The sequence below is a fragment of the Hemibagrus wyckioides genome, linkage group LG24 (genome assembly GCF_019097595.1).
Source record: "Hemibagrus wyckioides isolate EC202008001 linkage group LG24, SWU_Hwy_1.0, whole genome shotgun sequence".
Classification (NCBI taxonomy): domain Eukaryota; kingdom Metazoa; phylum Chordata; class Actinopteri; order Siluriformes; family Bagridae; genus Hemibagrus; species Hemibagrus wyckioides.
Genome location: NC_080733.1, coordinates 3,117,098 through 3,129,424, shown reverse-complemented (window position 1 = coordinate 3,129,424; position 12,327 = coordinate 3,117,098). Strand labels below are relative to the sequence as shown.

The 12,327-nt window shown below is 41.7% G+C and overlaps 1 protein-coding gene across 1 annotated transcript in view; it reads right to left on the bottom strand.

The window, feature by feature from the left end:
• Window positions 1-10,987, bottom strand: part of hs3st4 (heparan sulfate (glucosamine) 3-O-sulfotransferase 4) — a 114,367-nt gene extending 103,380 nt beyond the window's left edge. Inside the window, exon 1 of the mRNA XM_058378365.1 lies at window positions 9,672-10,987. Coding sequence (XP_058234348.1) covers window positions 9,672-10,255 — 584 coding nt within the window. The 5' untranslated portion in view covers window positions 10,256-10,987. The remainder of the gene's footprint in view (window positions 1-9,671) is intronic.
• Between the last annotated feature and the right edge of the window lie 1,340 nt (window positions 10,988-12,327).

The following is a 12,327-nucleotide window of genomic DNA, read 5'->3' as shown; positions in this document are numbered from 1 at the left end:
CTCCTTTCTTCCTTCATCCTCTCTCCCTTCATCATCTCAATCTCCTCTCTTCCTTCATCATCTGTCCCTTCATCCTCTCTAGCTCCTCTCTTACTTCATCCTCTCCATATCCTCTCTTCCTTCATCCACTCCTTCATCCTCTCTCTGTTCATCCTCTCTCTCCTCTTTCCCTTCATCTTCTCTTCCTTCATCCTCTCTCCCTCCATCTTTTCAATCTTCTCTCTTTCTTCATCCTCTCCTTCATCCTCTTTCTGTTCCTTCTTTCTTCCTTCATCCTCTCTCCCTTCATCCTGTCCTATATCCTGTTTTTGTTCCTTCTCTCTCCCTTCATCCAATCCATCTCCTCTCTCCCTTCATCTTCTCTTCCTTCATCCTCTGTCACTTCATCCTGTCTCTCCTCTCTTCCTTCATCTTCTCTTCCTTCATCCTCTGTCACTTCATCCTGTCTCTCCTCTCTTCCTTCATCCTCTCTTCCTTCATCCTCTGTCACTTCATCCTGTCTCTCCTCTCTTCCTTCATCCTCTCTTCCTACATTGTCTCCTTCATCATCTCACTGATCATCCTCTTTGACTTCATCCTCTCTTCCTTCATGGTCTCCTTCATCCTCTCTCGGTTCATCCTCTTTCCCTTCATCCTTTTTTTGTTCTCCTCTCTTCCTTCATCCTCTCTCCCTTCATCGGATCCATCTCCTCTCTTCCTTCATCTTCTCTTACTTCATCCTCTGTCCCTTCATCCTCTCTCTCCTCTCTCCCTTCATAATCTCCTTCATCCTCTCTCTGTTCCCGCTCTCCATCTCCTCTCTCCTTCATCCTCTCAACCTTCATCCTCTCTTTATTCATCATCTCTGTCTTCATTCTCCTTTTATCCTCTCTCCCTTCATTCTCTCTATTTATTTTCTCCCTTCATCCTCTCTCCCTTCATCTTCTCTTTCTTCATTCCCTCCGTCTCATGTCTCCCTTCATTTTCTTTATATCCTCTTTTCCTTCATCCTTCCAGTCTCCTTTCATTCTTTCTCTCTTCATCCATTATCCTTTCTCCCTTCACCCTCTCTCACTTCACCCTCTCTGTCTCCTCTCTCTCTTCATCCTCCATCCTTTCATTTCCTTATCCCTGCTTCTTTCACCCACTCTTCCTTCATACCTACAGTATCCCCTATCCCTTCATCCTCCCAGTCTCCTCTCCCCCTTCATCCTCTTAGCTCCTCTATCCCTTTTTCTTCTCCCTTTCCATCCCTGTCAGTCTATCTGTCTGTTCTCTCCCTTCATCTTTTTCTCCTCTCTCCCTTCATCCCCTCAGTATCTTCTTTCCCTTTATCTCCCTATCCTCTCTCCTTTCATCTTCTCAGTATCCTCTTTCCCTTCATCCTCTTATCTCCTCTCCCTTCATCCGCTCATCTCCTATCTCCCTCCATCCTCTTATCTCCACTCTATTCATCTCTTTCTTCTCTCTCCCTTCATCCTCTCCTCTCCTTTCTCCCTTCATCCTCTCATCTCTTCTCCCCCTTCATCCATTCATCTCCTCTCTCCCTTCATCTCCTTCTTCTCTCTCCCGTCATCCTCTCATCTCTTCTCTCCCTTCATCCATTCATCTCCTCTCTCCCTTCATCTTCTCTCCCTTCATCCTCTCATCTCTTCTGTCCCTTCATCCTCTCCTCTCGTTTCTCCCTACATCCTCTCATCTCCTCTTTCCCTTCATCCTCTTGTCTCTCCTCCCTTCATCTCCATCTTCTCTCTCCCTTCATCCTCTCCTCTCCTTTCTCCCTTCATCCTCTCTGTCTCCTCTCTTTCTGCCTTGACACCGCAGTTGATGTGAATGAAACAGATCGTTATCCAAACTACAATCTGTCTGTGAAACTGTACATTACATTTTTTTCTCCATATTAAGACATTGAGTGATTTGAACTTTATATAAAAAGCTCTACATCATGCCTGATCCTTTATGTTGGGTTACAGGTGATGTACACATCGACACCTCGACATACATGTGTGTGAAGTTATTTAGGTAAGACTGTACAATAACAGTTCATCAATAATCCTGCACTAATCCCTGAATGAATACCTGCTTCAATATGAACTAATGATGAGTTAAAGCATGAACTAATCACACAGTAATGAAGCTCTAACTTTAACTATGACGTGAGTTTGATGAATTCACACATAAATAAATAACAACCACCTTAAATACATGTTATGATGTCTTTGTTAATGTATTAATTAACGTGTTTATATCAGACTTGTTTGGAGAACATTAACGAATCATGAATGAATGAATGTTCTATAGCAAAAAAAAAAAAAAACTGTATTAGTAAATGAATGGAGCAGCTAATGAATGGGGGCGCTCAACTTTTTTCAGTTGTATTTTTCTAAAGATTGACAATTATTTAAAAATGACTTTTGAATTATTGCAAAAAATATAGCGCCTGATTATATGGATTGATTTATTTATTTATTTATTTATTTATTTATTTATTTATTTATTTATTTATTATTTTGGTCTAAAAAGCCCAAGTGAAAATACATGCGTGTTTAACCTAATACACAAAATGCATTAATACATTAAAGCAAATGAACATTTTTGCTATTTAGCTATTTAGTCATTTCGATTTCTTTAATAATCTCTTTAATTATTTATTTTGCTCACTAATTCGCTTTGACTGATTCAGTAATTTCTGGTTTCATGTTACGTGAGGTTTTGTTTAAAAGTTTCTGTCTGTCTGAGAAATTGACTCTGAAGCATGAAATCGTCTGATTTCATTTATATCGCTAAATAATGAAATAGATACTGAATAAATGCCGCACACTTCGCGCTCTGGTCAGTCATTTAATTTTAACAGGAATAATGACACGAGGGTTTTGATATTGTTTTATTTTCTAACGAATAATCATGAATTGATACACATCTATAAAACTGCTATACAAATAAATCTGAATTAAATTTGATATTTTCAGGGATAAGAATATGAAATCAGCGTGACGAGTAAAAAAAAAAAAAAAAAAATCTCAATTTCAAGGTGAAATAAACAGCTTAACAGTTTCAGATTTAACCAGGAAGTGGATTTCTTCAAAACAAACAAAACAAAATGGCCTGAAAATCAGATAACGCTGATTAAAACCTCTTTATTGGTAACTATCTAAGCAGTGCTTCAGTTAATATGTGATTTTTTTAAAAATATAACCTAAATATGGCTCATAATTCATAATAAATGTCAGATTATAAAAACAAAACAATCTTTATCTTTTATCTTCTTTCTTTGGTGCATTAATGAGAAAATCAGTTTATTAGAAAAATCCTTTGTTTATATTTGAATGGATATTTTTGAGTATCTTACAATGAAAGATTCCTTTTAGTAACAAATAAATAACAACAAAAGAAAAGGTAAAATATAAACTCTTGCTCTTACAAATGTTAGTAATTATGTGTTCACTGAAGATATTCAGGGAAATCAGTTACCTTCTTGATCTTAACAAAATGAATAATAAAAAATAATCCACTATTCTTTTTATTTCAAAACAAGTTGTGTCAGAGCAAAATGCAGGAAGCCACCGTCACACAAGGTTTTATTAATCGTGCACACACACACACACACACACACACATGGACACACATTTTCTGCGCTTCATTGCAATTTGGCAAAAATTAATTCACTTGCTTATTTGTTCGGGGGAAAACAAAATTCCAACTGAAATGCTGGCACTTCTTGTAAAGACTCCAGTATGTAAGCAGCAGTTTGCACTTCCAGTGCTTGGTGGCTACGTCGCCTCACACTGCGCTAAAATTATTCTAGCGGAACACCCCATAGTGATTTGATGAACGAAGGAGCATGAATAAATAAAAGGCATAAAGCAGTGAGAAACTTCAAAGGCATCGGGACAGTCAGAGCAAACAAGCTTTACGGAGGCCAATGAATGTGTGTGTCTATGTTCGTGGCAGTGACTCAGGAGTGTAAACACAGGAATTAGCTCACACCTCCAGAGACTGAGCACATCTCCTTATAATTGAATTAAGCCTGTCACATCTCGCAGGCTGCATATGCTAGTCAGTGGTATGGAATCAGTCATAGCTTTTGGACTGGGGACATCAACATGCCTGCAATTTCAGGCACCTTTTATTTTTGCTTCAATGCTATGCTGCTGTGATGAGGATATTCCTCCCTTTTGCCATCAAAGGCTATATTAGATTACACCTCCACCAGCATAAATAAAACACATTATATATAACATACAGTAGGCTTTCAGTCTGCGTCCCGAATGTCAGACGTTGTTTGTCTGATGCATAGCGGGAGGTCTGATTTCCTCGTTTCTACATCCCCTTGGAGAAGTCACGAAAAACCGGCGGAGGTAAATGTCAGGTCAGGGGGAGAACGCCGGCTACATGCTGCAAACAACCTCGCTTCATGGTCACAGCGTGTCAAAACGTCTTGTAGAAAGCTGGACAAGCTCGCCTTTAGGGTTTCTTGTGTCTGGAGACTGGGAGCAGAAAATGAAATAAGAAGGAAGTGGAATTTTGTATGAAAGTGTTCGAAAAACGTTTTTTTGAAATATTTCTATCCTGCTACATTTACTGTAATGATGCTGTAAAAAAATCACTCTTCCAAATGAGATTCCTCCTGACGCATAGCGTGACTCGGCATTTCCGTTGAAAGCGACTAATCCCTGGGAATTAGGAATCCTTTCACTTCTGAAAATTTCAGCTTACGGTTATGAAATAATTGAGCGAAACGTCTACACCTGTCACGTCCGTGCTACGAAGCCAAAATACGATCCAAAGAGCGTCGGTGTTGACAGCAGAAGAGGAGAAAAATCTCAAATACAGTCAGGTGCTCCGTCTGAAGGACGCAAAAAGCCGAGGAAGAAGCTGCGCATTAATGGCAGCCTGTGTACCAGTGTCATTTTTTTATGTCAGCAAATTAAATTGGCAAATTCAATTCCTGGCTTAAGTGAATTAAACTTGTGGATCTGAATGATGATCATCGCTTTAGAGTCTTGGTAGCAGGATGAGTCTCAGCAGGAAGTCGAAAGATGAATGTCAGAGTGGAGGATATGGTGAGAAGGAAGCAAAGGCATAATTGTGTAAAAGTCTGAAAAAAAAATATCTGCCTCCATTTTTTTCCCCTCTTCAGCCATCAAGGATACAGTGTTGTGACTCGCACTATAATTCTGGTGTCACAAAAGAAATGGACTCGAATAACCCTGCCGGCTGACCCCTGAGTAACTGGCACGATATGAACTCGCTTTATACCTCGACTCTGGAGGCCACAGAAAACCTTTTTCAGACTCCGTGGCCCTCTGTGAATGCTTATGCCTTAAGGCGGCAGGGCTTTAAATTTGAGATGTAATTGAACTGTCAAGATACTGTCTGGGATTGTTTCCTAAGGTCCGAGTAAATGCGCACGCAATAAGATGCAGATTCAGGGATGTGTCTAGATGCCACCCATATAAGGACGCTGCAAAAAGGGCAATTACTTTCTTTATTTTCTCAGACTGTGGCCCAATCCCTGCAGCAATGAAAGGACTGTGAGGAGGAAAGGCAGTACAGTTGTGTCTCCAATCCCAGTATCTGGGAAATGGAGAATGAAGCAGGTGGTACAAACACACACTCACACCTAGTCAAAAAGATGACAGACAGAGATAAACATGTGAGGTGCCTGTTGAGGAAGGAGACAGAGGAGGTTTCTCCTGCGCGACTGAATTTAATCAAGTGATGCAGAAAACACTGAAACACAACAGCTTGCCAAAGTCCAGGCTCTTGACGTGCGCCAGACTATGCTGCTAATTAAAAAAAAAAGTTAAATTCTGCAACTACGGCGCCGGTATCCAAACACCCAGAAGTGCGTCTTTGTATGTTTTGGCGAGGGCTTATCGCTGGCCGCCAGATTGGGGCATCCTGGGAAAAAGCAGACAAACTCGGCAGCAAGATGCCACCCAGTCTGGGCTTGGGACGAAGCCCAAACCTTCTTCTTTCTTCGGTCAGGAGGGAAGGAGTGTGGAGCAGACACGGTGAAGTTAAACTCTGGATTTGAGACGTTGCCTTGTTTCTCTCAGCTGGCCACTGACTCAGACTCCTGTCTCATTTCCTCACAGAAACGATCAACTACGCGACGTCAATCTCTCCCTATCCCAGACGTACGAGACATGGCATACTGCCACTGTCAATATAACAAGAATTTCATTCAGACCAAGCAGACCGAGCGGGAATTGTTCAAGCGGCAAAGCTTTAGCATGTAGCAAAGAAACAAAAGTGCTTCAGTGGTTAAATAGATAATGGAATAAGAGTACTCTACGGCGTAACCTTGGACAGGGTCAAGGCACTGCGTGGGCTACATTCATACAGCTCTCGCGTTCACCCGAATGCATTTTCTTGGCAACAAAAAGAAAAAAAAAGACCTTGGTTCTGGCAGTGCTGATTTTCATTTGAAGTTGCTAAGAGGACGCATCTTTTACTCACTTATGACCTAAGAAGAAAATTGAGAAATTCTCCTGAGGTGACACAGCCTGAGGAGCTTCAGCTCTAGACACTGTGCGGTAATCAGTGAATGAAGGGCTGTACATCATATTAGCTCCGGTATCATCATGAGGGATATGGTGAATAAAGCAGAACCTTCAAAACCTTAGCTTCTAACCAAATAAAATCCCCCAAAAATGAGATATTAGCTTGCGCTAAATATACAGATATCCTATGTTATTTTTTCTAAAGCAATACAACAATGACGTCAATGTATTTCACTGAACTCCAGGTATTTAACTGTTACAAATGAAGCTATAATGTGTCCTCTTGTTCTACGGCACATCTTTAAAGCCGTGGTGAAACCCCGGTGATTGTGTGACTCAGCTAATGATGGTGCAGCTATTATCACCTGACAGAGGCAGCGCACGTACTGACTTAATAAAACACTGGAAGTTCGCTCGAAACCAGTAAAGGTTCGCTCCCTGACGAGACCGTTAACCGTCGCGTCAGGCAACGAGATACGTGTGACTGAGCTGCAACACCCAACTACACTCAGATGAACACACTGTACATACCTACAGAACCTGAATAAACACCTTTCATAAATTTCAGGGTTGAATTCAAGACGTGAGGACACACGGCATCTCAGTGCTGCTGTCCTGTGAGATGCATCGCTCGCCTCCACTCACAGGAAATCTAAGCAAATTATTAACAGCCATGACATTTCCCTGAAAAGTTAGACATGCCAGCTCCCCTAGTGCTGACTGACTGGTACTTTTGATGGGATTTTTTTTATTTATTTTATTTTATTTTATTTTATTTTTTTTGGCCTTGCCGCAGAAAAGCAAATGAAATCAGTTGGATGTTTGAACACACCAGATTGAATTTGTGTTATTCAGGATGTTAAATACGTTTGGATTTGGAGGCTTATGATTGCATTTTCTTTCCAAGGACAAAAATAGTCACGTTGATGAGTAGGTACGTGTTTACTACCTCCCACTGCAACCTAATAAATAAATAAATAAGTAAATATTCAATATTCATAAAAGATCCTCATCCTGATCTGCTCAGTTTAAAATTCTAGACATTTTACAGCATAATTTTAGCATCTTTGAACATCAAAACTGTTATTCTAAATTCTAAAAAAAATAAAACACACACACATTCTTTACATTCGTATCTATAATATTGCTGGTTGCCACACAATGGGTTATGAATCTGCTGACCAAAAATGAGCACTCATATATCACATAATCACATTATACATTTTGAAGAAATCCAACTTATTTATTGCCTTAGGGTTATATGTTATTATTCATAAATAATCTCACCTTCCTCGGTTAAGGAACACAGAAGCAAATTTGTGTCCACTTAAGGGATTTAGCTGGTCCAGGGACCTGAAAACACCCTGGCGCTGTTTGGTGTTATTTATGTATGCCTGTCATCCTTCTGTCTAATGAGCCCCAAACCACGAGCATAATGAAACGGCTTGTGTTAACACGTAGTAAATGAACAGCCCAGGGTTAAGCTGCCCTCTGAAGTGAAATGCAGCAGATGCTCATGTGTCCCTATACAGCCCCGAGTCACCGTCCGGGGGAAAAGTGGACCCACTGCAGAAGTCACAAGCCAAATAACTCACTTAATGTGTTCTCTTTCCCTATAGATACTCGGACTGATTGACTGGACCTTTATACACAGGGAGAACGAACGGGGCTCTGAAGGCATGATAGCATGATGAATAGCTTTAAAGATTAACCATAAGTAGTGATCATTTAAAAATAATTATTAAAAAAATAGCAGAAAGGCAGATGCCAGGTGTGTGCGGAGGTAAAGTAGGGGAATAAAATGTAGGATGTAGGAGGCTTTTGTATGAACAGCACTGATCTGAGTAAGCACTTCATGATTCAGCTTCACTTGGGAACAGGTCGGCGCAGGGCAACAGAGCGTACACTGCACCTGACTCACCTACACACACACTGTATCCAGCGGCCAGGGCACGCAATCTGCTACTCATTAAATACAACAAACACCGTGTGATACTCTTTGAGCTGCTAACGATGATACCTCCCAGGAACGCTGTTATTATGATGGCTATAAAGGCCCAGGATCAGGAGTCCTGAGTGAATCTGCATTATCCTAAATTACAAACAGGTTTTGAGCAGCAGGCGATGCAGAGTCGGCTAAAAGCGTGGACACGCCAAAACCTGTGTTTAGCGATAGAATACCTTCAGTGCTGATGCTTTTTGTGGCGACGAGCTTTTGCAGCTAGAATTTTGATTCAGTGAAACGTACTGCATGTGTTAGATTGTCGTTTATTATTCATGATAGTGAGAGTTAGGTAGTTAGTTGTTCAAAAGATGACAGAAGAGACTGCTTGAAAGAAGTCTACATCTCTTGAAATAATTCTAATACTATGATTTGATAAAATGCAGATCTGAGCGTTTAACGCAGTGTTGCTTGCTCTTTTCCAACAGGTGTGCTGTAGCTGTAAAATGTTGATCCATGTGCCCCTTTGTAGCTTTCATCACAGGTTTCTCCTCGGCCCAGAAACACAGAGAAACACTGAACGTACACCTGCAGTGACAAACAACTGATCTCTACTTCTCCACTGTGCAGAGACACTAATCTCCACCATGTGCTATTAGTGCTCTTTTATTACACTGCTTGTGAGATGGCCTGCATTATGGATGACTGAGGAAATAACAACAGTATTGATAATAATAATAATAATAATAATAATAATAATAATAAAAGGGGAACTAAAGGTCAGCTCAGGCACAAATTGAAACTTTACCTCCACCAGAGGTGCGTTTTTTGGTATTATTATCATTATCTGGTGCTGTGTAAGATATCAGAGACAAACGCTACAGCAGTTCTATGGAGATGTGTGTGCATGGAGATGTATTGAGGGGGAAAAGGCGAGAATCAATAAAACTAGAATTACCATTTTTTATATTTAGAAAAAAAACCTGGTATAAAAATTGATCGCGTGTTTTATGGGCACGTGGGCTATTTAACATTTACTCTGCAGATGGATGTAATAATAAGTAATTATTTTATGAGAGAGAGTGGCTGCGTCATTGTGAATAAATTCTATGTAATAATTACAGGCATTTTTTTTACATCACGGACTTCAGCAAATCAGAAAAAAAAAATTTTGGATTACTTTTGTAATCGCTAAGAAATGTATGTGTAGCGTGCATGAGGGGGAAAAAGCGAGCGCGCACCTGTACCAGTCCAGTCCTTTTTCGTAGTTCCTGTCGAAGAAGTGCGGCTCGTTCCCGACCGCGCGCACGTCCGGGTGAACTCGGAGCGCCTCAAGCAGAGCCCTCGTGCCCCCTTTCTTCACCCCTATTATAATAGCTTGGGGTAATTTCTTCTCTCCGTAATCCGACGTGCAGTTCACGGCTCTCCCCAGCCCTCCGTCCATGGTGCTGGTCTCCGGATGCTCCACGTTCACCGCGGCGGTCTTGCTAACTGGCGTCTCCGCCCGAGCTCGCTCCCATCCCGCAGTGATCTCCTCGACGTCGTATTTCTCCGTGAACAGATTAGCCGTGACGGTCGTCGCCGCGAGTTCCTGGTCGAGGTGCGCGCGGGAAGGGGTGGAATAAAGTTTCTCCCGCAGCGTGGCCAAAGTTGTGACCTCCGGTGCCTGGTACGCGTAGTTCTCCAGCACGGGGAAGCGCAGCGAGTCGTAGCAGCTCATCAAACTGTAGAACAGGTACGTTACGGACAGAGAGAGCGTGAACATGAACAGGATTTTGCGAGGCACTTTAGAAGCGAGCAGCGCCGTGCCGGGCAAAAATGCCATCTCTGATAGCAGGGATCCTCTCAGAGAAGTGGCCAGACATGTTTCCTCTCCTCTCTCACCCTCTCCGAGTCTTGCATGGACACTCAACAGCGGTAATCTGTCACTATCAGCCCCCTCGAGTTGCAGCGGCGAGCAGGAGTCCAGGAGAGCCACTTCGCATGGTTATAAAGACGCGAGGAAAAAAAACGGGGATCGTTAAAATTCCAGGAGAGCCGCGCGTCGCTTCCTCGAGCATCGATTTCTTATTCGGGCGCTGACAGCCCTTTGTCACAATTCATCGGAGTGAACTTGCAGATGAGAAAGGCTGCGGTCGGGCGTCCTTCCAAACGTGCGGCCCGGCTTGACACGCGCGCGCGGTGACGGGCCAACACTTGGCATTTTACACACACACGCCCACCCGCACGCACGCACAAACGCACGCACGCACACACACAAATAACGTATAAGCAGGAAAATAAATAAATAAAAAAGAACAGGATGTATACCAAAGTCACCGAAATGACGCACGAGGCACCGTGCGCACACACACACGCGCGCGCGCGCGCAGTAGCGGTTGCTCGCCGTTCCCTTCGCGCCGTTGATTTTTCTCTGTAAACTGCAAGAACGTACGGTGTGAGCGCGAGCGCAGTCCTCCCAGCCGACAATCCGCCAACTTTGAGCGCGCTGAAAGTGAACAGCCTGTGCATAAATAAGCGTCGCTGTCTCTCAGTGGCTGACAACGAGAGTGCCCGGTGCTCACGGCGCGCGCTCATTGGTGGGCGCGCTATCAGCCGCGTGAGCTCATCAAACCGGCGGAGTAGCCGTAAAGGGAGCAAGAAATAATCACATACGTTTTATATGTGAACAAAAGCTTTTCCACGTGTGGTCATGTGAGTAACTGGTCATCACGAGAAGGTCCATTACATATGAAACAGTTTAATGTAATGGTGAACTGCATTGTTTGTTCAAGTGTCTTGTCGGTCAAACTCAGACTGCATAGAGCTGTAATAAATATTATATCAAAGCTTGTCCAGTTCTGAACACGCATACTGAATCATTCATCATGATATGACAAGGCTATGCCCAAATAACATACTACATTACTACATAGAATGAAAAACAACATACACTTGTCTGGGCCTGTCATTTTTTTCTGCTACTTTTCACTGCACCAAAATGTACAAAATACAGCTGAAAAAGTTGTGGACACCTGGCCATCACATGAATATGAGTTTATTGAACATCCCATTTCAGATTAGCTGTTCATATATATATATATATATAGGATTTCAACTAGCATGACTGTGGAGATTTTTGTTCATTAGTGAGCTCAGACACTGATGTTGAAGCAAGATCAGTCATTAGTGAGATTAGTCACTGCTGATGAGTGAGGAGGTCTGGGGTTCAGTCGGTGTTCCAGTTCTTCCCAAAGGTGTTCAGTGGGGTTGAGTCAGAGTCAGGGCTCAGTTCAGGACACTCCTGTTCTTCCAGTCCAACCTTAACCTCTACATCATGTCTTCATGGAGCTCTGTGCTTTGTGTACAGGTTCACTGTCAAGCTGGAACAGGGTTTGAGTCTCTTAGTTCCACTGAAGGGAAACTGTAAAGCTATAGTATACAGAATTGTGTAATTTTAACTTTGTGGTAAGAGGAAAAAGCACATATTGGTGATGGACAGGGAGAAAAAAAATAATAACTAGCAAGTGAACGTATCTTGAGAAGGTTAAGGTAAATGGATCTAACATTTCTTATTATATGACAAATGTTGAATGCATTTCCAAATATTTACTAATTTAAAATATATTTTATTCTCGGCAGATAATTTAGCATTTTTTAATACTTTAAAATAAAAATTAAAAAAAACCATAAAATTTGTAAAATGAACTGCCAAAACATTTTCATGCTTGAAATACGTAAAGATGTAAAAATCATGTATTTGGTTTATCATAACAAATTTTAATGAAATACTAGAAACATGACTATATTTAGTGTATCTGTTATTTGCCAAGACGTTATGTTTTTGCAGCAAAACAAAAGTAAAAGGCTTGATAGCTATTTTGCAGGTACGTTACAATTAGATTGGAATTTATATTT